Source organism: Magallana gigas, chromosome 1 (genome assembly GCF_963853765.1).
Source record: "Magallana gigas chromosome 1, xbMagGiga1.1, whole genome shotgun sequence".
In the NCBI taxonomy this organism is placed as follows: domain Eukaryota; kingdom Metazoa; phylum Mollusca; class Bivalvia; order Ostreida; family Ostreidae; genus Magallana; species Magallana gigas.
Window position 1 is genome coordinate 47313318 of NC_088853.1, and position 27736 is coordinate 47341053.

Sequence of the window (27736 nt, forward strand, 5' to 3'; positions counted from 1 at the left end):
CAAAATTTTCAAAATTTATAAAAAAAATTCTCAATGAATTACATAAAGAGGGCTGGATAGTTGTAGCAATTTTAAAGCGTATCAACCAAAAATTTCCCTTTCGTTATACTAGTATCCTTCTGCATGCTACATACATGATTAGTACAATTCAAGAAGAGAGCATATGACAATTTATTCAATGAAAATAGGATAAATCTTAATAAAACAAACAAATCAAAGAATTCATTTCTTTACAGCAGACGAAGTTTAATTACGTTTTACTGCGGTATTGTATTACACAGTGTAAAGCAGACAATTCTCTCAATGCTGGTTCACACTGGTCAAACCAATCTGACACCGGTGATAATGCGAGAAACATCAATAATATCAAAGTACGGAGGTACTGATGGGAGTTGATTTTATGGATAATATTTGTTTTAAATAAACTATATATAATTTCAAATGGCTAGTAGTTTCTTAGTTGTGTTAGAATGATGCAGGTTTTTTCTAATACCGGTTTGAATTTTTGTGTGTTTTTCCGACAAGAATTATGATAAAACACAATAGGAATCATGTTGTGTAATATTTATAGATAGAATTAATTTCATCAAACTCTGTATCAGTAAGTAAATATCCTTGAAAAACAATGCTTCTGAATACATTACATCGCATTTATCGCTTGTCAGCGGTTATGATTTGTGCGTAGGTCTAAACACTGTTTCACTTCCGGTTCCCGAGTACTGCATAAGAGAGTTGATTAAGATCAAACCCCCCAAAAATTGGTTATAGACTCTTTCAGCGATGGTCTATCATATAATATATCTTTCAGTCTCTACAAAATTGTGTCATCTTAATCAGACGGGTGCAAAATTGATTTCATTAACTGACACAAAGCTATATGTGCAAATCCAATTATATGTTTTAACAGTTCATAGAATGATTTGAAAATATGTAACAGAGAATCAATTGAAATAAAGCTTAAAATGAAAAAATATTCAAAATGCAACTAATCATCTAATCAATGATATCAAAAATAAAAATAGGATCTTAGAAATTAACAGCCAGAAATCATTCAACAATAAACATGTTTATGTAATGGCAATGCAGGTACGTGGGGAGGATGGTACATGCATACATAGGAAAAAAAGGTGCGTGTGCAAAACATGACAAGAACATAGGAAAACATAGGAAACATAGAAATCATAGGAATACTGTACAGGAAATAAACAGTGCGTCTATTGGATGAATAAAACATTTCTTGCAGATAGGATTTCTGACAATACATTCATAGACACGTGTTTCCTTTGGCAGTAAACAGAATTAAAACAATTATACATCGAATATCGTCTACTTGATTTCTCACATTGTTTCTTCTTTTTAAATGCGATTTACAGAATTCTCACAGAACCGACATCAATATGTCCTTCTATTGATTGCTGTAAACATTCTCTGATGTTGTTTCAATGTAATCCTGTAAAGTTGAATACACCAGGGAATACTCCTCCTGTCAATGAAATTATACAACTAACGCTAGAATATGTTAGGACCAAACAAACATTTTTAATCTGCTTTGATATTTTACATTGTTATTACATTGATACATTACTTAAAACAACATTACATGATGTTTCAATTGTTTAATTAGTCTGCTTGTTTTAAAATTTATATATGATATAGCTTCAATGAAAATACATAGTACATATAAAGATTCCAAACATTATACCTGTGTGGAACAGAACTCTGGTCTCCTTGTCTGTAGTTGTCTGACTGTTGTTAACACGTCAATGTTGTCATCCATAATGATTTGTTGTATGGAGTTAAACACAGCACAGAAAACACCGCATAGTGAAGCACCATCTCTGTATGAAAGAAAACGGAACAATGAAACGAATCATTTCAAAAAATCTACTTTCAACTGTTTTCAGGATAAAAAATCAGTCTTATTATTCTTAATTCACATGTGATACAGGAACTATATATTATACAATTAATTAAAGGAATAGTACTTTTACATACACTATAATTAACATCATAATATGTGCTACCATGCTTAATATCGAGGAAGAATCAATCTGGTATTTACCTCCAGTATACTAGTAATTCGTTTCAAACATTTAAAACATACTCAATGTCGCGGAGGGAGTTTTGGGTTATTTCCACCGTTATGATTCGTTTCAAGCATTAAGATGATAGTATGCTAGCATTATTTATTAGTCTGGGTTAACCTACTTGCTGACAATGGTGATTGGAGTGTCTGCGCCAAGTTTGAGAGCATATGACACCAAGTTTCGGAGACACGACGTATCTTTGGTCGTTCCGTTGGATTTCAGGGGTCCTGTCGGCTCTACAACTGTCACGGGATGATAAGTCTCCTACAGAAAGGGTAAACAAGACTAAGTCTAAGAGTAAGAAGTTAAGAGGGCTCGATTGTCGCGGCCATTTTAAGACTATAATGGTCTCCTTAAGAAGAAGAGCTCTATAGGAAACTATAGGAAAAAACCAAAATTAATAAAAGATAAAAAAAAAAATATGGATTTTTTCTTTGTTAAATAATAGTTTATAGCCTAACAATTCATATCTTAAAATCTAAGGTAGATCTGATTGTTAATTTTGTTGACCATCCAGCCTCCTTAAATAACAGTGGAAAAGTATCAAGTACTATGTAAAATATTTTCTCTGTACAAAAGAATTCTAAATTCAAAATAAATACATGATGATATTGAATTATAAACAGTATTTAATAACAAGAAATAAGATCTTTCCTATATTTTAGTTCTACCATGTGTTCAACTTTACCTCCCCGTGTATGATGTTGACGGTTGTGACCTTGACCCCGGTGTCAATCTCAGACTCGTGTTCTACAACAAACGGCGGCACGTCCTTGGTGGACGCTATTTCTGGTAACCATGTCTTGGACTACAAGAAAATAAAGGATAGGTATTGAATAGTTGTTTTGTTAGATATTGAAAAAATGAGTTATAATTGTTTCAGAATGATATGATGACAAACAAGAGTAACAAATATTCTCTTTTCTGTTAGAAAGTCCAACACGCCCAGAGAGAGAGAGAGAGAGAGAGAGAGAGAGAGAGAGAGAGAGAGAGAGAGAGAGAGAGAGAGTTTAGTTAAAACTTGGTTCATTATGTTCCAATGAGCATAACAGATTCTTTTTACCACCATTTCTATGTATTTATTTTGTTTGAGAGAGATGCACGCACCGATTGAATTTCATGTAATGGATTCATACAGATGACTGTATCAGATTCATGATCATTGAGCAGGCGCAGGAAGTCAACAGCGTCCTCTGGTGTCGGATAATGCGTCACTATAAACGCCCTATTTTGTTGGTAGGACTGACAGAATAAACATTAGATAACAAATTAAATCTTGATCGTAAACATTAACCATATTGATAGTTTGTTTTTATGTTGCTCAATTTACATAGACTTACAGATACATGGATCGCGTTGATGTAGTTTCCTCGTTTTGCGACCGATGACGTAAGGTAAAGACTGTACTTGTCCACTGGAAGAAAAAGAAAAGTGAAAACTGTTAGAAGAGAAATATTTCAAAACTAACTAATCTGAAAGGGTAAAATTTTAAAGGAAATATCAAAACAATATTTGATGATTGCCATGGAAAATTCAATTAAATTCAAAGTTTCAATTTCTCTTCAACCTGAAATAACAATAAAACTTTGCTAGGGTGTTGGTTTATCTTGAATATCAACAAAATTTCATAAGTTTTAATAAAAAATATTATTTTCTACAATACTGATTTAGAGTACAAAATGTAGAATATTGATAATCTTTCATTTTTTTTAACTTAAAGTATGTATTAATTATTTTTCATTAAAAGATTATTTTTTTTCGAAGAACCAGCTGAAATATTTCAAATCTTTGAGTCCAGTTCTTTCTTTTGTTTTCAGTACTTCCCATTTTAAGAACTGTGTCATTTGTTAAGCAAAGGTTTGCAACCCTTTCCATTAAATTTGTTTCAATCTAACTTTATTTAATAACCTTCATTTTTCAGAAACAAAATTTATCTGTGAAATATTTTTTGTTATCTTAATAATGTTTATCGTTGTGATTTTGTCCAACACTTTTTGTAAATCTTTCAAATTTTACCAAAATATTTTTGTTCGTTTTATTGTATAATTAAAATTTGATCATTACTTACATGGTAGTATAGTATGTCCTTTCTTGTCCGCAAAATGCTGTTTAGACATCTTGTAATATGTACCAGTGTACTCTGGTCGTGTTTTCATCAATTTCTATAGAATGTATAAATGAACTACTCTTACAACGCACGAACTACGTCACATGCTCCTAAATAACCACAAAACCAAGTCTACATCTACAAACACTATATTATGTAACTCCAAAGTCTGCTTCTACAAACAATAAAAAGGAATATCTTTGAAAGTGAGTACTTCAAATTCCTTTCTGATGACGGTTTGATTGGCTGGGCGATCTCCAGCCAGACTTTGGGCTCTCTCCGTGAACTCAGGCAGACTCCGTGTCTCAACAGCCGCTTTAAATTCCTCGTTCAGCGCCAAAAATATTGTCATGTACTGCTCCTAAAAACAAAATTATTTTTCTAAACTAAATTTAAAGAAATTTAAAAAAAAAGATCTTCTCTCCATGAGGTTTGAGCACGATTACTAAAAAATGTACTCGATTAATAAGTCTCCACGTAATAAAGTTTTACATTTTCATGACAGACTTACATAAGTTTGGACCATGTTCATTCTGTTTGCCCTCATAATCTTTACGTACTCAGCTACATTGATTTTACCGGACGCTTTACCCGCCTTGTATAGAGCATCCAGCGCAATGTAAGTTCCTGTGCGACCTATCCCTGCGCTACAATATGTAAAGAAGATTAAAACAACTATTGTAACATTTTCCGCGAAACAAGTATGCCATTTTTCTGACTTATCCGATCATATACCACTTTAGAATGTCAGTATTAACAGGCTAATTTATTTCATCAAAGTGACTACTGCATGAAGTTCCTTTTTAAAAATTAAATAAAAATCATTCTTGATCATCTTACCTGCAGTGTACAAGTATTGGTGATTTATTCCTATTGGTCATTGTTCTCATCACGTGGCTATGGAAAACAACCAATGAAAGAGGGTCCGGGGTACCATGGTCAGGCCATGTAGTGTAGTGGTATTGCGTAACAACACGTGACTTGTTTTGCTAACGATTATTATGATAGACATATTGAGTTAAATACATAACACTATTATACGTTTGCATAAATAAAACTATGTTGTACCTATCATTGTCAAATATATACATAAAAGCCGACTCGGGGAGAAGAACATAATTATTATATAAAAGGAGTTAATGTACTATTCCAGAAAATACATTAAGAGTACGTCATACAATTTTGATAGCAACGAACGAGAATCTTTAAAAAGAATAAAATGATACACACACAAAGACAGAAACTTTTCACATTTAAAATCAAATAGGTTGTTACACAACCAATAGCATATTACATACGATTTTGCAATAAAGCATATTTAATATCATTATAATGTTAGAACTGTACCTCTTTAAGGGAAACCGTCAGTTTTCGGATGATGTAGAAGGCGTATTCTTTTTCCTCAACATTCTTGATGACAATGTTTCCATAAAGTCGAGCCCTCGTTTCCTCCGGCCAGTAATGGGTACATTTAATCTGATTTTATGGAGAACAATTTTAAATCAACGCAGTTTTAGATTCTTAAATCTTTAAATTAAACAAGAGGCCAATTGGCCTTAACGGTCACCTGAGTAGCATATATCCAATACACAAACTTGTCATGGAGTCTCATATATGCATCTAATTAATTTGGTTTCATACTGGAGTAGAAAAATTATAAATTTGTAATGACAACCACATTTAATTCAAACTGTGAAACCTATAATTTTGGTGAAAAACTAAAAGATCTGGTCTACAAAATAATGAATTCAGTTTTCCTTTCAGGTGTGTGGGAGTAAAGAAGATAATTTTTTAACGTTATATGCATTAACATCTATACATCCATTTTGGCTCTGCCCTAGAGTCAAAACCTATACCCCAGGGGACATGAAAATTAAAATTTCAGTAGAGGACTTCCTGGTAAACATAATTATTAGTCGTATTTTTTAAATACAGATGTGTGAGAATAGAGAAGAAGATTTTTAAACATTATATGCATTAACACTTTATTGCCATATTGCCCCCCCCCCATGTCCTGAACCCCTGACCCAGGGGCCATGAATTTCACAATTTAGGTAAAGGAGATTGTGGATATAATAACCATGTATTCAGTTTTTTGCCCACATGTGTTGGAGTAGAGAAGAAGATTTTTTAAGATTTAAATCATTTTTACTATATGGCCATATTGGCCCCACCCCAGAGCATGAACACCTTACCCAGGGGCCATGAATTTCACAATTTTAGTAGAGAGCCTCATGGACATCATAATCATGCATTTAGTTTTTAACAAATATATATGGGAGTAGAGAAGAAGATTTTCTAAGATTTAATACATTTTTACTATTTGGCCTGACGGCCCCATCCCAGAGCCTGAACCCCTGAACGAGGGGTCATGAATTTCACAATTTAGGATGAGGGCTTCATGGACATCATTATCATGCATTTAGGTTTTAACAAATATATATGATAGTAGAGAAGAAGATTTTCTAAGATTTAATACATTTTTACTATTTGGCCATATTGGCTCCACCCTAGAGCCTGAACCTCTGACCCAGGGGTCATGAATTTCACAATTTAGGATGAGGGCTTCATGGACATCATTATCATGCATTTAGGTTTTAACAAATATATATGATAGTAGAGAAGAAGATTTTCTAAGATTTAATACATTTTTACTATTTGGCCATATTGGCCCCTCCCTAGAGCCTGAATCCCTGACCCAGGGGTCATAAATTTCACAATTTAGGAAGAGGGCTTCATGGACATCATAATCATGCATTTAGTTTTTAACAAATATATATGGAAGAAGAGAAGAAGATTTTCTAAGATTTAATACATTTTTACTATTTGGCCATATTGGCCCCTCCCTAGAGCCTGAATCCCTGACCCAGGGGCCATGAATTTCACAATTTAGGAAGAGGGCTTCATGGACATCATAATCATGCATTTAGTTTTTAACAAATATATATGGTAGTAGAGAAGAAGATTTTCTAAGATTTAATACATTTTTACTATTTGGCCATATTGGCCCCACCCTAGAGCCTGAATCCCTGACCCAGGGGTCATGAATTTCACAATTTTGGTAGAGGGCCTCATGGACATTATAACCATGCATTCAGTTTTTTCCTCACATGTGTGGAAGTAGAGAAGAAGATTTTTGAAAATTTGGCTTTTTTTGCATATTTGGCCCCGCCCGTGGCACCCCAGGGGTGGTAGAGCCATAAATTTCACAATTTAGATTCTTCTTACCATAGAGATGCTTCACACCAAAAATGGTAACAATTGGCCTGGTAGTTTTCAAGAAGAAGTTAAAAATGTAAAATTGTTAACGCACGACGCACGACGCACAGACGCACAACGCACGACGACGGACGAAGACCAATTGCAATAGGTCACCTGAGTGACTCAGGTGACCTAAAAAATGTATTCATCCACTAACCTTGACGCCCTCTTTTAAATTTGTAAGCATTACAATTTGTGAGACATTTTCTTGCCATATCATCGTCCAGAAGTCGTTTAACGTGTTCTGTTTAGGACCTAACCAAAATAAATTATAAAAGGCGTTACTAGCTATTTGAAAAAAAAATCTTTTTATAGCAAAATTGTAAACCAAAATGAATATGAACTACAACAATACTTAAAACTACCTTTTAAAAAATGTGACAGATCTATCATAACAAAACTAAGAATCAGTGCTCATTCATTATTTATTGAAACTGGTAGATATTCTAAACCTCCTATTCAAAGAGAAAAACGTCTGTGTAATTTTTGCAAATTGTTTATTGAAGATGAGAAACACTTTGTATTGTATTGTTCAAAATATGACCAATGTAGATTGAATTATAATGATATATTTAATGTGAACACATATACAAATGTCAATCTCATTAAGGAACTTGTCAATTCTAAACACATTACAGCTGCTAGAAGGATATGTTGTTTTCTAAAAAACTGTTTCAACGCTAGAATGGAAAGTCAACAATGAACACTTATAAAAATTTTATCAATACCAATAATAGTCTTCACACAAGCCTAGTTGTGTTCACCCAATGTTTTGTCCATTGAAGATTTATTAGTTAATGTTTAACTTTTCCATGCTATGTTTAATGTTTTGTTTTATGTAACTCATATTCATGACTGTATGCCGACATGGTAATTGTCAATAAATGAATTGAATTGAATACATGACATGGTAAGAAATTTGCATAATCATTTTCTCCATCTGCCTTATATAAACTTTATTACCAACAAGGTTATTGCCTGTTGTCGAAGAATATTTGCTAGTTTCGCAATAAAATTGGTTCTCTCTTTTACAATCAATTTTAGATTACTATTATAATTTTAATTAATTATAATTTTAATAATTTTACCTTGCGATGCAATATACTGGTTTTCAGAATCAGTACTCTAAGAAAATAAAAATTGAAAACCATAATTAATGCATGTTGCCAATAAATAGTAAAATTGTACTGTTTTTTTGATGATCAAAATGCAATTATACAACGTACTAATATTTGTATCAATAATTGAATGTTTTAATGAACTATTAATTTAATATCATTCACAGATAAGAAACATAGTTTTTTTACCATTGTTTTTCTTTAACTTAATACTCACACTGATGAAGTTAGCATTGATGTAGTCAGACGATGCCTCGCCGCTCCCTCTTAGAATGACCCTGGAGTGATCGTCTACATTAGGACAACATATGTATTTAAAAGTTTTTGTTAAATTTTTTTTACATATTAAAAGTTGCTAAAATCTTAACAGTTTTGCAAAGTCTAGTTTTGTAATAAAATGATGTTTGAAAAGAACCAAATTTATGTATTTATTATAACTATCATTAAATATAAATGTTTAATAACATACACGGGAATGTTGTTTTAAATCTGTTCTTTGCCAGATTGTTCGGGGATTTCCCAGCATCACATTGATATTGTTCTCCATGAGGCAACATCTGTGTAATAAAAATAAACTCACGATAAAATGTATTCAACTATCTAAAATCGCATAACGTAAACTTGTGTGATTATGAAGGTTCGCTGGTTTCAAGTGTATTGTTTTTAAACTAGTCATGAAATTCATTCAAAATACACGAATACGAGTCGCGTATACAAACAATTATCAATAAAATTTCTGTGGCTTACCGCGTATTCTCTTTTAAAACCATCTTCTTCATTTTTCTTCTTTTCTGCGATGACATTTTCAAGCTCACTAATTGGGATATCTAATATGGTTTCTTCGTTTAGATACATATCACCATATGGATTCTCAATACCTTCTTCATCATCGTCGTCATCTTTGACGTCATATTTTTTCGCAGTTGATGATGTATTGGTTGTTGGTGTTGTGGTGCGCTTTGCAGCTGGCTTATCTTTTGGTTCTGTGTTCTCATAAATGTTGGTAAAGCCTTGCTTTGCAGCATCATTGTTCACTAAAAAGATTTAGTAATTACATGTATAGGTAAAGAGAATTGAAGGCTCTTTTTTATTTCTACAAACTGGCATAAAGGATATTTATGCAAGCCAATAACAATACACCACTTATAAATTTTATTGAGTTCCAAACAGCGCCTGAACAAATATAATTATGTCTACTCCGTATACACATCAACTTACAATACAAGTTCTCTTCCATTTCCGATTTCTTTCCTCTTCTTTGTTTTTGTTGATTTTTCTTAGGTACGCTTGTTCTCAGTCTGAATTTAGTTGATATGAGCAATTTTATATTGACATAAGAAGAACATTTCATAATATATTGAGCTCGTTAGAATTGGCAGAATAAAGCAGTCGGAACAACAAACAGCATATGTACCTCTTGAACACGATGATGGAAACAATAACAGCGATGACGATGACCAGTGCCGCTACAGTCCCAGCAATGATCGGAACGTTGTCTGTCGGCGGCGTGGTTGTATGTTCGGAAAGCTGTACATGTACAAACAATATTTAAATCTCATAAACGTTGCTCATCTTTTTTTCATCCGTTTGGTTCAGCTATGAAATTTTACCAGCAGTTCAATTTGAGAATAAATTATAATGTTTACATTTATTAGTAAATCTTTTAACCGTTATTTCCAAAATAGCTATACATATATACGTGTACCTAGACCTCCTATTTAATATCTTTCAAAAGTAAATTATTAGTATCGACGAGAATGTTAAGAATGATTTGCTTTCGTTTATGTAAGGTAATTTTAAAATGTATTTACCTGAGGGCAGATTCCTGTACGTGGATCACAGGTGACATTCCGATCACATTGACATGTCTCGTTACAGTTATAACCGTACCACCCCCAGAGACATTCTACGTCAAGAAAAGGTTAAAAGAACCCTGCATATACTGTATATTACAAGAGGTCGATCTTAAAAAAAGATACATTTATAGTCTGTCCAAAGATATTTTTGCCGCATATTTTTGAAATTATTCGATATTTATTTATATCTCTCGATTCAGACGATGTACATTCATTAGTATAAAAAAATCCCAAGATTTCCCTTTTGAAACGCCCCCTCTAGCTTGTCAGGTTTCAAAACACGGCTAAAAATAGAAAGTCTACGGGGATTTTGCTTTGCATCAGCCATAATAAAGCACGGATGATAACGTTGAAACATTGTGCGAGGTATTCCAAGAGACTTCCGAATAGAGAAAAATGTCAACATTCCCTATTAAGAATTTTTCCGTAGGAATTCTGTTTTCATTCCAGTGAATTTTTTACGAGAGAAAAATGAAAGTGTGTGAATGGGGTTATCTTGGAAAGTTTCCCTTTCATCGATTCCAATTGCTATTCTTTCACAGGTAAGTGTATTTTTTTTATATTAAAAATCGTCCAAATGTGCAGCATAAATATCTTGGGACAGATTATAATATTTTTTACGCAAATTAAATACATATTAATAACAAATTCGTTAAAATAATTGCATTATATTTGTGATGTGATGACAATCATATGATAAATATCTTTTTAAACATATTCCAATAACCCAGCTATAATTTTTTTTAAATATTACTAAAGCAAAGATCTACAATTATCTCTCTTACCCTGCATACAGTTGGTTCCATAAAATCCGAGCTCACACCCGTTCGTACAGTTGCCGTCAACATGATGGCACTGTTCATCATCCAGGCAATATCCACACCTTTCGGAACAGTTCTGGCCGAACGTATTACTGGCACACTCTATGAATGTGATTAGATAAGTGAAGTCGTATTTCACGGATAAATCTTGATGGTATTATAAATATTTATTATTAAAATTAATGGACTCATCTAATCATGCAGTTCTTAAAAATAGAAGAAACAAATATTAAATACATGTGAATATATGCACATTTATTTAATGTTTTGCCTAACAATATCTAACAAGTTCATTCTAGTATATGTACTATGATAGCATACCAGTTATATAAGTTAAGTCTTTTGTTGTTTTGTTTGCTTTCTTTTATTATTTTAAACAAGAGGCCAACAGGCAGTGGCGGTCACCTGAGTACCGTACCTGATACACATACTTGTCGAGGAATATCTTATATACATTTATTTATTCTGGAGTAAAATAAATACAATATTGTAATGGCCGCCCCTCTCTACCTGAAATATCTTGCAATGAAACCTATCATTTTGGTGAAAAACTTTAAGACCATAATAAAGTGAACGACCTGATATTGAAAAGGTGCAAGACTATGAAAGGAAATGATTTTTCCGTATTTGTTAACTTTCATTATGGCTTTTATTTGTGTATTTTTTCCTAGATAAAGTAAAAATGGCTATTATACACATTTTGCATAAAACAACCCACAACAAGGGGCCATGCACTAACTCTCCACCCTAGGGCCTTATAACAAAACAGCCTACCTTACTAATTTTTCATGCTTAAGCTTTTCAGTATTCAACCTTTATAATTCTAACACCATCTGGCATTTATTAAAAACCATTGTAGGTGTATCGCACACCAGGGATTTTGGTTAGCCTGGTTTGGATATATACGACGACGGACACACACAATTGCAATAGGATACCTAGGTTGAAGTAAAAATTTGACAACCTTGTCACGCTGTTAAATTCTTACGCGAGTCACATGTATCTGGTTTCCACCCCACTTGACAGTAACAATGTCCTGTTTTCCTGTCGCACATCCCAGACACATGGCAATGAGTGCTACATGTATCGTTACAGTTGTATCCATACGACCCATTTGAACATTCTAAAGAAAATTAAACAACTTAAAAAAATTATTTATGTATATCCCTTTATAGAATTGATTTTTCTCAATATCTTTATATAATTTCACTTGTTAAAAAAGGTGTTCGAACAAAGTAATCTTGTTTCAAATGTCAAACAGGTAGTGGTAAAATAATTGCAAGTTCTAGTTTAAAAGATTAATAGTGTTTCATTGAATAACCTTCAATACAACTAGATCCATGGAATCCTCTGTCACATCCTTTCATACAAGTCCCATTAAGGTGGTGACATTGTTCAAAGTTCAAACATGTGCCACATTTCTCTGAACAATTGACCCCATACATTTTCCCACCACATGCTAAAAACATTGAAGATAACATTAATTGTGATCAGAAAGTTTGAAATATTCAATAAATAAAAATGAAACTCACATGTATTGTTTAATTTAAAATGAGTTGGGGGCTACACTCTATAATATACGCAGTTCATAATCATATTTAGAAAAAATGCGTTACATATTACAAAAATTAAACCTAACGGATTTATGCTTATGACGTTCATAATATTATCATGTATTCAACAGTTGGTACAAAATGTTAACAACTTTATATAGCAAATCAAATAACTTTAAAGTAAAGTATTCAAATAATAATATACATTCTAATAATGATTATAATAATCATACATAGTTCATTTAATATATTCAATCAGTTTAATGATTTGTATTTCAAACTAGAAGCAAAATTCTTTCAATATATATCAATATACATTTGTACTCTAGATAATCTTTCTGTACCATCTTCACAGGTTCTTCCTTCCCATCCAGGCAAACATCCAAATTCACAGTCCCCATTAAATCTGTTACAGCTGTAACAATTTATGCCACATTGGTTTGTGCAGTTCGGTCCATACCAACCAGAAGGACAGGCTGTCAATAATATATATATATATATATATATATATATATATATATATATATATATATATATATATATATATATATATATATATATATACACACACACCAAGTATTATTTCCTCTATTTCTCACGGAAACTTACAGTTAATGCATAGATCTATAGAAACAGCCAGACTGAATTTTATACGCCCCGTTTATCGTTTGGTCGAAATCTACTGAAACTGACAGGACTAAAATTGACACGCCCTGTTTATCGATTTGTCAAAACCTACAGCGACCTTAGAAAAATCACGGACTGCACGAAGTTATCATGATGATGTCAGACTCAAAGTCTAACAGAAGACGATTTGGCCGTTTCTTTTAGCTAACAAACTTTTGTATTTTAACAGTACATTAACAGTAATTTTAATTAGTGAATTTTACTTACTTTTCGTATTCAATTTATTAATTAGTGAAAAGAAGGGTGTTCATATAAACAACAAAATGCTTTCTTTGATTATTTATGCGGGTTATGAAGGAAGCGATCGTAAAAAAGAAAGTGTGTGTGTGTGTGTGTGTGTGTGTGTGTGTGTGTGTGTGTGTGTGTGTGTGTGTGTGTGTGTGTGTGTGTGTGTGTGTGTGTGTGTGTGTGTGTGTGTGTGTGTGTGTGTGTGTGTGTGTGTGTGTGTGTGTGTGTGTGTGTCACATCTTTTTCTCAATATACGGTGGATATTACTCATGGGATAAATTTTTGATATTCCACTGTGTGTTCTTACGTCATGTGACATCATAGTTAAACATTACGTAGGTTGAGGCGGCTGATTGACGTAGAATGAAAAAGTACAAAATTAATTAATTTAAGTTGAAAAGAGTGGAGTTGTACATTAAACGGCATTTAATGTCACTTTATTTATTTTTTACATGAATTGATATGTTCAAAAATGAAATGTTAACGTTTCCCTGTTCAATGTTCAAGGAACTTTTTACTTGTGTAAAGTTGTTGAAGTCTTGCAGTGAATGTGTTGAGCGGCTCACGATTATAACTTTAACAGAAATAAAGGTTTAAAGATAAGGTTTACCAAAAGACGTGGAAAAAATGTGATAAAAAGGCTCGGTGAAAGAAAACACACGAGTTGGATAAAAATCATATATCATCGCAAATCATAAGAGATCATATATATATATATATATATATATATATATATATATATATATATATATATATATATATATATATATATATATATATATATATATATATTATATATATACACACACACACACACAATAAAATCTCTTTCCTATACGATAAAATCTCTTTCACTTTTTTTTTTTAATCTTTCTCTTTTTATTTAAGCTGTCGTCCCTATTATCATATTACGTTTGATGTTTTGAAAGTTGTTTTCTTTATTTTACACATAATTACATGTACATGTTTTCCCCTACTCATCTGTATCATGCAATAGGAATACAAGTACTTTGACAGTCGATAGATAAAGATAAATTTTTCATATTTTTTTTTTAAATTAGAAAAAAAAACAACAAATTATTTCTTTTTTTCCTGAAGAAGGGACTGGTTGTCCCAAAATTTGACAAAATTAATTGTTCGTGTCGTTAGCCATTTTTAGTGCTTTATATTTTGCGTTATCTTACGTTGATCACATTTATCACCAAACACCCCTGCGTCACATCCGTTTGGACAACTTCCGTTCACGTGATTACACCGATCACCGTTACTACAGTTACCACATATATTTATGCATCCTTGACCGTATGTCCCATCACTGCATTCTGTAAAAAATATTGATCAAAAGTTTATCATCAAATATGATTTTCTCTTTGCAATTAATGTACATATATCAGTGACCCTCTCTTGAAACTACACACTTAACCGTCAGCAAATGCATTAATTATTGGTAGATTGTACAATTAAACCCGCTCGACAAACTCCCTAATGTTTTTGGATAAGAACAGCATCCTTTATTTGCACAATTGTCTCTTTGCAACACCAAAAACCAACAATCGGTGCAAGAAAAAAAGTATCTTTTTAAAAATCATTTGTTAACCCTGGTTACATAGCGCTTTAAAATTACCTGCTCTAATGAAAAGATAACTCTTGTTACGAACGATAACTCCATGTTCCAAAAATTCGGAATAGCATTTGAGTTTGAAAAGACGTTTTCTTTGCGAAAAATTTAACCCTCATTCTTACCTCGAGTTCCTCTCTCTTCCCAATGGATTTGAACAAACTTTAAAAAATCAACATTACATAAAGATGTTTTTACTAAAGTTACAACTTTCATGAATAATTCGCTTTTGAGATGATTTTTCACTATATGTTCAAAAAAAGAATTTATTTAATCTTTCCATTTTTGCATCACCTTACCCCAGGGATCATGATTTAAATAATCATGATCTGTACTCAGCGTGGATGATTCCACACAAGTTTCAGCTTTTCTGGCCAAATGGTTTTTGAGAAGATTTGAAAGTTTTTTTTCTTTGCTGTATAATATATTTGATCCAAAAGTTTCAAATTTTCTATCCAAATGTTTTTCGATAAAAAGATGTTTGAAAAATACCAACAAATTTTCAATGATTCATAACAATCTCCCTTTGAAAGAGGGTATGACCCTTCATTTAAACAAACTTGAATCCCCTTAACCCAATACTGCTTTGTGCAAAATTGGTTTAAAATGGCCCAAGGTTCTGGTGAAGAAGTCGAAGAGGTTTACAGACAGACAAACGGACGGACACCGGACAAAAAGTCATCCGAAAAGCTTTGTTTGACCTTTCAGGACATATTACCTTCATCACACTGGTTTTCTTTGTACATGTATCCAGCAACACAATCCAGACACGTCCCATTAATGATGTGACAAAAACAGTTCTGTGGACACGGTATGGAACAGTTCTCCCCGTAATATCCTGGTGTGGGGCAACCTTGATATTAATTGAATAGTGTTATTAAAATATTTAAGGGCATAAATTAATTACTTTTCACTTTATGTGGAAAAAAATTCTAATTTGTGTATCGAAATTCGAATTTTTATTGTGGGATCATTTTGTTATTGATTGTAGAAAAATTTAAAATAATAGAGTTTTCTCCTGAACTGATTGTAAATATGTTTGCATTTATGTTTATTTTTCTCCTATTGTTTTTTGTTATTTAGTTTCATGTTAAACATCATAATACTCTCCAATAATGTGGAGGAAATAAAGAATATCTTATCTTATCTTATAAGTAAGTAAGTAAATAATTTATTATAGTGACATGTGTAATAACAAATTACAAAATGTTATACAAAATAGATAATGAAACACCCGGCCCATTGGGCATATATGTCACTGCAAATACAATTATAACATATATACACATATTACGCATTGCGTTTTTTATACAATAATGATTGTCTGTAAAGTAAGATTCGAGTAAATATTTAGAGGTTTGTCTCGGAAAATTTGACAGTAGAAAAATAATACAGTCTAAATTAGACATTACCAGTGTTAGATTATATCCTATATTATTAAATAATTCCCTTCTAAAATCAGAATACATTGTACAATTCAATACAAAATGACTCTTGTCTTCTATTTCATATAATACACAAAGATTACATATTCTTTCATCGAAAGGTTCCCCCTTATATCGCCCCGTTTCAATTCTGAACGGGGGTATCCCACATCTGAATTGTGCCAAAATAGATCTTTGAGATTTTGAAATGTTCATTTCAAGGTAATTTTCAGTTTTAAAATGTGTTTTAATGCTTTTATACAAACGCAATTTTGTTAGTTGGTTTATCTTTCCTAACCATTCATTTTCATACGTAAGAAACAGCTTGTTTTCAAATTCATTAACATCACAGATTGATAAATTATCGTAAATATATAACAGATTCATGGATTCAAATAGTGATTTAATGCGTGATGTCCATCTAGATAAACCAGTTTGATTAAAGTCCCATAAGAAAACACGCTTTGTTAGCCGATCGTTCTCCATTGTTAGCAATCGATTCCATAATCGCATGGCGTTAATACATTGTCTATGATAACAGAGTTTCCATCCAAATTCCCCGTGTAGCGCTGGTAAAGGTGTAAATTAATCTGTGAACGCCTAAGTAAAAATTCTGTACCATTTCAAAAGAATGATAATTCTGGAGGCCCCACACTTCACTACAATAATTCAAAACTGGTCCTACACAATTTTGGAAACCATGCCTCCGAGCCGAGAGCGCGTTCACCAGCTTTTGATAAAGTATCGGCGTTGTTTAGGAAGTTCAGTTTTTCATGAAATATTACACCAAGGTATTTATAATCTGTATTATACTGGAGAATTTTGCTGTTAATTTGGAACTGAAAATCTCTTCGAGATCCTCTTTTCCTAAAATGTATAATTCCTGATTTTTTCATATTAATTTGAAGACGCCATTTTTCACACCAGTAAGACACAGTATCCAATACTTTTTGCAAATTTTTTTTTGAGTCGGATGAAAGAGCAATATCATCGGCATACAATAAAATACTTAAATTGATTTCGCCCAATGTTATACCTTTCCTCAGTTATTTAATTTCTTTTGCGAGATCGTTGATGAAAAGAGCAAAGAGGGTCGGTGATAAGTTGTCTCCTTGTCGTACGCCAGCTGAAGTAGAGAACCAGTCAGTACACAACTCACTGACTCTTACACACGATACTGTGTTTCCATAAATAGATTTTATTGAATTGTAAAAATCCCCGTCGATTCCATTATTTAAGAGGGATAATTTTAAAAGGTCACGGTCCACTGTATCGAAAGCTTTTTGTAGATCGATGAACGCAACAAACGTTTCTTTTCTTATCTGTATAATACTGGTAAGTGTAAAAACGTGGTCAGCACAAGAGCGTTCACGTCGAAATCCATTTTGCTCATCAACAAGCAGGTTGTTATCTAAATATGATACCGATCTATGATTTGAAATGGAACTGTACATTTTATAAATAGTTGATAATAGACTGATTCCTCGATAGTTAAGCGGTACTCTTGGATCACTGTTAGAATCTTTTAAAATAGGACATATAATAACTTGTCGCCACACAGAGGGAATTATATGGGACTCAAATAACATGAAGAGGCGATGAATAACTTCTATTACACAATCGCATTTGAGCACTTCATATGGAATTTCATCTACACCAGAGGATTTTCCATTTTTAGATTTCATAATAACATTTTTCACTTCATCGAGTTCTATAGGTCTGTTAAGGTGAGGATTATGTTCTCTAAGGGGGTCCAGCATATCATTATCCATGAAGTTTACCGGTTCGTTGACACGTTGGAGAAAGGCGTCATTGCTGGCTTCATGTGTGGAGGGATTATATGTTACTGAATTCCGATTTACAAACGTTTTGCACATAAGTGGGGTCACTAGATATAGACCTGTCATTGTCATCAGTATAACACTCTGTCGGTACTTCATTTTTCCTTTTTGGTCCAAGAGACTTCAGTTCTTCCCAAAATTTTTTGGGATTATTTGAAGAGAAATTATCAAGGTTTATAGCAAGATCTAAGTTGTATTTTCGACGATAGAACCGCATCCCAGGCACGTAGCATCGTGTTTGAAAGTGGGGGGGGGGGCAGACTCATACAAAAAAAATTTACAAGCAAAAAAAAGGACAATTTTAAGTTAAGGGGGGGCTGGCGTACTATATATTTCAAACTTCAATTTCACTTCTCATTTCCTTATTTTCATATCAATTCATATCCATTTTCTACATACTCCCAAAAAAGTGGGGGGGGGGGGCAACTCCATGATAATTCCATTTTGTATATGTAGATTTTAAAAAAATTGTTGCTGCGAGAAAAAGTGGGGGGGGGGGGCAGCCCCCCCCTCCATGCCCCCCCCCCCCCCCCTGATGCTACGTGCCTGCATCCGTTTGTCGAGTTCCTGTTGAGCCTTTTTGTATTCACTGAAAGATTTACGCTATTTTCTTTTTTGTGTTTTAGGAATGTTTTCTCTAGTCGCCATAGCTCAGTGAGCTCATTGTTCCAGAAGGGTTTATGTGTACGGAATTTTTTCCGCGACCTATTTGACCAATCAAATTTCGGTATACTACACTCCATTTCATTTGTTATAACGTTACATAACTGTGTGTAGGTTCTTGTGATTCACGGCATGCTTCAATGATCCGAACCATATTCAATAAGCTTCCTCTTACGTTTACAGAAGACATGAAAGAAGGAGGGATACATCGTAGTTTATATTTTTTAATAGGACGTGTGGATGATGTTACAGTGTTTTCACTCGGATGTGCATTTCAAAATCACGTATCATAAAGTCAAATATGAGAAATCCATGATCGGGTATTCCACAGTTTTTGCCCTGCATGCGTACTAGACCAGCATTTTCAACAATGTCACCACAAGAGATTATTTGAAAGTGTGAGCACTGATTGTACACATCACGAGGAACACATACATAGTCAACCACGGAATGACCTCTTGTCGATTGAAATGTATAGTCATTTGATTTATTGCCAAATCTTCCATTCAATACACAGAATTTACAATCGTTTAAGAATTCTAGAAACGAGCTTCCGTGTTGATTGTGAACATTGTCAATAGTAAGCCTAGGTGAAATAGTATCAAGATCCTTGTCAAAATCGGGTATATTTGAAATGCATGCATTCCAATCACCACATATAAATATAGAGTCGGTATCATATTGGATGTAAATTTGGGTAAGGAGGTGGGAGAAGAAGGATGACGCGTCACGGCCCCATGGTGAACTCTCAGGTGGTAAATAGCAGGAAAACACAACAAATACATAGTCTGAAATTTTGTTTGTAAATTTAACACCTAGAATTTCATCGAATGAATTGTCTATAATGTCTACTTTATAGTTTTTGCATAGATGGTTTTTGATAAATAGTCCCACTTCACCGGACCCTTTTGGTGCGTTCACGTGCACGTTAGATCGGTTCAGACCCATCCACTGATACCCATCTAAATCTAGATTCTCTTTGTTCAATAAATAAGTTTCGTTAATTGATACAATGTCACAATCTGTATATTTGATAATTTCTACCCTTAGATCATGATTTTTATTTGTCCAACCACAGACGTTCAGATGCCCTATCCTTATAGTTTCAATGGGTCGGGGTAATTCCTAACGCGAACTTTCATCTCTCGTGCTTGGTTCCTGGTCTGTTTTCTTTACAATGCGGCCGTTTGCAGTTATCCTGAAGTTTTTACCATTAGGCATTTCATTCAAGATTGTTCTAGCGTTTAATTCGACCAGCCTCTCCGTGTGACTTTTACTCGAACGTAGAAAAACCTAGCGATAATCTGAAATCTCTCTTTTTTTTAGCCCTCAGAACCCGGATTTTCTGATCTACCCTAGCAAAGCTGATTTTCACCAAACCCGGTTTATTTATTTTTCTATTCTTTAAGCGAGCCGCCGCTACAGCCTGGGCACTATCATCAAGATGAGCAACTAATTCTTTAGCTACTGGATAGCTCCCCATTTTCAACCAGTTCAAGTCGTTCCATAATAGAGTCAATGGTCTGTGACAATGTGTCGATTTTATTTAAATGTGCCAGGAAAACGTCCAATATTTCGGACTTACTCTAATTGTGCACCTTTATGTTATATAATGTTTTGGAGTTTTTAAGACATTTAAATGGTCTATAGAGGATCCTTTAAATGAAATGAGGAAATGTTCTAGATCCTTACTTAATTTTATGTTATAGAAATACATTGTTGGAAATAACCCTTTACGTACCATAAACCTCCAGTTCACACAGTTCGTTGAAAGCGTACAAAGAATATCCAACAGGATACGGAGAGTTGGTCCTGTTGTTGTAGTAGATGACGTATCTCCCGTGTGTGCTACACGTTATGTTTGTAGGATTGGGAATTGTGGCTTTGGTATAGTTGATGTCCTTAAAACATAGTACACCGTCCTCTTTATTGGTTGAGTTTGATATGTAAACAGAGTATCCCAGGAATCTCTCAGTGTAGCCATTGTTTCTATCTAAAAGAACATTGATTTTAAATTATGTTGCATATCATACTAAGGCAAGACAATACGTTTTTTCACTGTTAATTAGTAATCATTTCCCTTGTTATCCAAATGAAAAAAATAATTTAAATAGTTCATAGAATTTTTACATTTTATAGTGCACAGTCCTTCGATTTTTAAATGTCACTAAATAAGTGGTTGGGTGGGTGGGTGGGGATTGTGTAAATGCGGCAAAGAAAAGCCTTCGAATGAGTGAAAATCGTGCTTAACTTGAATACCTGCTCTACAGGTTATCAGCTATAAATAGTAGCCAATGGCTACAGGTTTAAATATATAAAACCAAAACATTTCACATGTGTTCTAGTACCTATGATAAATTAATATACTGCATTGCACACGACCCGTGAGAACGCGCTGATCAAAAACTTGAAGGTAATCAAAAACTGAAGAGATAAAAGAAGTCAAATTTTCCGTTAAAATTACAATTAATCGATTCAAAAAGGGACATTTTAAAACAAATTATTTTTTAAACTCTCGTCTTAGAATGTTAAAGGCTTATTTATACACATACAAATTTATTTAAGGATGAGGTTTATCTGAAATTCTTTTTTGCGACAGTAATAGAAATAATATTGAAATTTGACCTAAAGAACTAATTTTAGAGAGAGATACACTAAATACCTATTCACTGGTTTGAAATAAATACAAGTAGAATAAAAAGTCAGCTACAACAAATTGGATTAAGGCCACGTACATGTATATGTGTATATTACCCATTTCAGTTTAGATTTTTCATTCCTGTCCGCTCCTCTAAATATCCAACAATGCAGTTTGTTTTTTATTTCAACTTTAGAGTACGATGGCCGATATGGGCTGGACAAAAAGTAACCATGAGTTATGGTTGATTTGCCGCCAATTCCTGAAATGCCGGCAAAAAGTAACCACGAGTTGTGTTTGATTTGCCGGCAATTCTTAGATGCCGACAAATCTTAAATGTGGGAAATCTTATATTTAATGTTTAATTAAAATACCAGTAGATATTGAGGTTACAAAAGTCAAGGTATCTTAATTGGTCGAAAGGGTTGAACAGAAGCAAAGTATGAGAAGAAGTAAGGGGGGAATTGCGCGCCGACATTGTTGAGGGCCTTTCGAAACTTATTTATCCCGGCAAATATAGAGATGACGGCTTTATTCTATTTAATGGAAGCCCGGATGAATTCAAAGAATTTTTTGACATAGGGAACTCTTGCCATAAATATCTAAGATTTACTTATGAATTATCTCACAGTAGTGTCAATTTCTTATACACGACCATATACAAGAAAACAAGATTCTCAGAAAGCCAGCGATTAGACATTCGTTCATATATCAAACCTACTAACAGCTTCCAATACCTGCACAGACAAAGTGCTCATAGCTCATCAGTTTTCAAGGGCCTAATTAAAGGAGAATGTACCAGACATCTGAGAAATACTAGTGATCAAGCTGTATTACAAAGTATTTTTAAAAACTTTAAAATTCATCTCGAAAAAAGAGGTTTAAAACAATCAGAAATTGAACCTATTATGCAAGAAACTATTTCTGCAAATGACATGTGCTATTAATACCCTCGAAACACTCTTAATTAGTTATAATATATAAACAATTGACCAAATACTTCATTAAGAGTGTCGGGTTCTAATGAGTTTAAAACATGTCTGGATGTTAGGGTGCCGTTGTTTTTTATTTGCTCTTGCGTTCTGTTTAATGTAATTAATAATGCACGTTGCAAGAAAACTGCCATGTTTTTGTCAAACCCTTTTGTCAATTAAGACAACGAGACTTTTTGACCTCTATGTCCTCTGGTATTTTAATTAAACAATAAGTAAGATTTGCCCACATTTGAGATTTGCCGGCATCTAAGAATTGCCGGCAAATCAAACGCAACTCGTGGCTACTTTTTGTCCGGCCCATATCGGCCATCGTATTAGAGGGTTAAGATAAGGAAAAATTTGGACAAAGTATATACAAAAATGAAAAAAAAAATATGGTTCAACATATTAAGCATTATATTATAATAATGTAAAGTGATGATTCCCGCGCTTGCGCGGGGTATCATCTAGTGTAAACAAAAACAAGACACGAGCCTTGTTTACATGACAAAGAATTGTAAACCCTGTATCTTGCTTATAACTCTACGACTGACTCTCTTTCACATGATCGTTATAAAAACATTTCTAAAGCAGAGTAAATAATAGAAACAGAAGATAGATTTTCGCCTAAATCGTGACCATGCCCCTTTAATGTTCAATGTTAAAAACGGTTTAATATGAAATTTCTAAATTTGACCCAAATCGTGACCATGCCCCCTTAACGTTTTCAGTGTTCAAAAAGATTTAACATGAAATTTCTGTCATTAGAAAATTGAGCACCGGTTATCGAGTCATATGATGAAAAAAAGCAGCCCTAAGCTCCTAGATCTTTGTTACGACAACAAGAATTGAAGTGTCCTTTCTACAATATTGTATTTCTAAAATATAATTTGCAATATCACTAATAATCAGACATTTTACAGAATTTATTTGCCAGTTATATATGTAAGCAAGGACTGAATGTGTCAAACTGTCTGCATGTTTATTCAAACTGGCTGGAAATGCTTTTGTCTTCTGTTTGTCACACTTACAAGTTTTTCTGTGTTAGTCAAAGTCGGTTTATTATTTTTTTTTTAGCTTTCGATATGTAACAAAAATCATGAAACGTGTTTTGTTTTCATATTAAAGAATCAAAAACCCTGTATTTCACTTAAAGCTCGATAATTTTGGTTGTCAATTTGAAATACAAGAACAAACAGGAAATGTTTGTGAAACACGTATGCCCCCTCCCCCTTTTCTTAAACATATATGATAGTGTGCACAAGACTTAAATTTATTCTGAGCAGTATACATGAAAATGAAATTGACCTTTTTAACTTACGGATGACGTTAAAATTACTCAGAATAAAAAAATTATGGATGATATACCGGTAGTTTACAAAATAAGATGTAATTACCTATCAAGTATGACGGGTCTAAGCTACAAGGTTTTAGAATTAGATTCCTTTTCATTATTCTTATAAATCTGTATGACAAATTTCATTAAAGTATGTGCAACCTCTGCGAAGAAAATGAATGGAAGCTGTTGGTGGACCGACCGGTAGATAGACAGACATACAGCAGCAAAGCAATATGCCCTCCCCCGAGGGCATCGTACAAACAAAAAATAAAATGATAAACTCTAATTTAAGAAAAGGATTAATCTAAAATCCTAATTATGCCTTTTTTATGTAACCGATCACCTAATAATTACTTTTCCTTTTCATAATTTTATGGTAAGAAGTACTAGTACATTTTACCCGTAAAATACTTACCCCAGGTAAATTTATCCGTCCTGTACTGTATAAAGATATGGTGTATACTGAGTACTTCCCCCAGATCTACCCGCCATTCTGCTGTTGTTTGTCTTACTCCTGATATCACACACTGTCCTCCATGGGCTGACAGGTCTGTATACCGTCCGTCTACAGCAAGATCCGCCCCCCACACTTCGTCGTTACCGTTGTAAGGATGCTGCTGCCATGCTTTTTTGTTCAATGCAAGATTTTCTGTAAAACAATGTTAATATGGTATCTCAGCTGTGAATAAAATCTTGGTATTAATGTCTTAAGAAAAAAAACCCGATTAACTCAAAAATAAAACGTAAACGTGGTACATATTCAACTAAAATTTAATGTTTTACTTCGTATTTTTTTTTAAATTTTTTGATTTAATTTTCTACTTCCTTTGGTTTATTTCTGTTCAATGATATTCAAATTTTAGAGCATTGAAGAAGCCTCTGTATAGCTGTTTTATGACAGATTACTGGACTAGTTAACGATTGTACGTGATTGTAATAAGATTTATTTAAACATATGTTATTGTAATATATTGTTACGGGATTGGGCACAAGTTATATATCTTATGTAAATATGTATCTCCATACAATAAATGATGAACGGAGTTTCATATGCTAATTAAAAGTCATATACATGTATGTATAAAAAAAACTTCAAAATGATACACATAATACATGTATAAAGTAAGATTTCTATTAACACAATTTCATACATATTCAAATACCTATAAAAATATTTTTTTTGATTTTTAAAAATGTAAATCGATCCCAACCAGAGGGAACTATACAATAGTGTTATTAACATAATCACTAAGTGTTTTTCATGTTTCAACATCCTACAAGTATGCAATTAAACAACAACAAGAGGCCAACATGCCTAAACGGTCATTTGAGTACCATAGTCCATTGACAGGCATGTCGAGGAATCTCATATATGCAATTAATTAAGTTTCATTCTGGAGTAAAATAAAAACTAAAGTATTTTAATGACAACCATCCCTCTGCCAGAAATCTTGCTAAAAGGAATATAAAATTATAATTTTGGTGAACAACTTTAAGATCATCATTGAGTGCATTACCTGATATTAAAAAGGTGCAAGACTCTGATAAGAACTTTGAAAAAAAAATTCAAAGTGAGTTAAATTTTGGACCAAATTAACCTACTTTGATATTTTTTAAAGTGAGTTATGAAAGTACATCAATATTTTTAAGCATCGAGACACTTAACGCACATTGAAAAAATATGTATAAATAAAAAAAATCTGGAATTTATTTTCTAATTTGTTGATAGCATGATGATTTGTTTTTGTCTTCACAAATCCCTGTATAGTTGCTCCCTGGGCTGGAAAATCACTCGATGAAAGAACCCCCTCCCTTTGTTGCTATGCTGGCACTAAGCTCGGGGGGGGGGGGGGCAGGGGGAGCAAGGGGGCCAGAAGATGGAATGTTTTATCGTTAAAATGACAGATGTCCTAGGGACCTGGTTTAACGATAGAATTCGTCCCATATACTCGTTTCGTAGCAAATGAAAAAATTATATCTCGCTGTATCTCGCCTAAATTTTCATATCATTGGTCTCAAATACCTACATTTGTATATTGTTGCTCTTTTATAATCCCATTTTACCACATTTACTGTTTTTGCAACGAAATCAATGCCACTCTCAACATCACGTTTGAATATTCGCTATTTAATTTTTATTTAACCCCTTTGAAAACGATGCTACGTGACTGTTCTGTTTAAATATAAAGTATTGATATAAAGTCCCATTCTAGAACAAGATTTAGAGTTGGAATTTGTATAGTCAATTAATATACTTATAGTACACTTATACCTTATATGTTACCCGTTCTCTCTCTCTCTCTCTCTCTCTCTCTCTCTCTCTCTCTCTCTCTCTCTCTCTCTCTTTGTTGTTCTATCTAACAAAGATAAGCTCCGTTTCAACCCAGAAAGTAAATAAGACAGAGATTTAGCTGATGAGATGATCACCTTCCATAATGAATAGTCATACACAGTCAGCTAAAACGAAAATACACTAGTTATGTTTACAAAAAAATGATTGTCAGATTAACTAGCATATTTCACCAAAATTGCTCGTTTTTAAGTGCGAAGGTTTGTTAAGAACTGATTGTAAGATATGGTCCAAATAAGTGGTTGCAGAGAAAATATCTAGGTTTAAGGAAGTAAAATAGAAGATAATTTTATACTGTTATGGTATATATACTACCGGTATATTTAATAACCTAATAAAGAAGCAAAGCATGTTCAAAAAATATTTCATACTTTAATTGCATAAAAATATAAATTAAAAAGATTTTTAACCCCCCCCCCCCCCAAAAAAAAAGAATGCTTAGCAAACGGTCCCTATGGCCAGGGATTGATTAATAGATAATTGTAGCAGGTACTTACATATTATGAAGACAATGCAACATAGATTAGCAAACGATAACAAAACTGATCAAATTAAACAGATGAAATAATAGAAAAATGTCTTACCATATGCCAAAACAGTAGAGATGGATGGTAGTACTATCCAGACACAGCTGACCAGCACGGACCGACCAGTCATGGCGTTGTCGAGTCTACTAACATTCGCTGTCTACCAGGAAGTGAATAGAGATATTCAAAGTCACGGCCGATCGGGGTGTTTAATGCGGCCGTGGTTTGTTTTTTAACATAAACTCAATGCTTGAATGCACTTGTCTATTGTGTGTGTGTGGTGGTTTTTTTTTTAAACCTTACGATAACATATCTCTAAATCATTGCAAACATATGCATGAAATATATATAAAGCTATTAAATGTATAGTATGTAACACACGTTTGGGTGAAACATAACCGCAGATGTTTGGACACGGTTTATTCGTTCGTTCTCATTTCAATATGGCTGTAATGTATTTATTGACAACTAAACGCAGGAAACTTAGCCTCATAGAACGATAAGAGGGGATGTTGAGGTGGTCATGCTTCAAGTATAGGCACGTTATATAGATGGAGGGGGGTGGGGTTATGGCTACATGTCCATTCATAATCGGTTACTAGTAACATACACGCTTATTTTTATATTTATATGCATATATTTCA

General features: G+C 33.3%; 1 protein-coding gene across 1 annotated transcript; it reads right to left on the reverse strand.

Moving 5' to 3' along the window:
• Positions 1-155: 155 nt before the first annotated feature.
• On the reverse strand, positions 156-27292 carry LOC117687876 (receptor-type tyrosine-protein phosphatase alpha). The gene is made up of 28 exons (XM_066068846.1): positions 27150-27292; positions 24631-24864; positions 21006-21257; positions 16055-16189; positions 14903-15040; positions 13148-13279; positions 12572-12709; positions 12239-12373; positions 11215-11352; positions 10385-10479; positions 9988-10100; positions 9792-9871; positions 9321-9607; positions 9043-9130; positions 8791-8864; positions 8544-8580; positions 7613-7710; positions 5542-5670; positions 5035-5183; positions 4706-4841; positions 4409-4555; positions 4156-4249; positions 3428-3501; positions 3195-3329; positions 2776-2895; positions 2209-2351; positions 1703-1838; positions 156-1483 (listed from the first exon to the last, which is right to left on the reverse strand). The coding sequence occupies exons 1-28, from the start codon at positions 27220-27222 to the stop codon at positions 1406-1408; spliced, it is 3588 nt and encodes a 1195-aa protein (XP_065924918.1). The 5' UTR covers positions 27223-27292; the 3' UTR covers positions 156-1405.
• Positions 27293-27736: the final 444 nt, after the last annotated feature.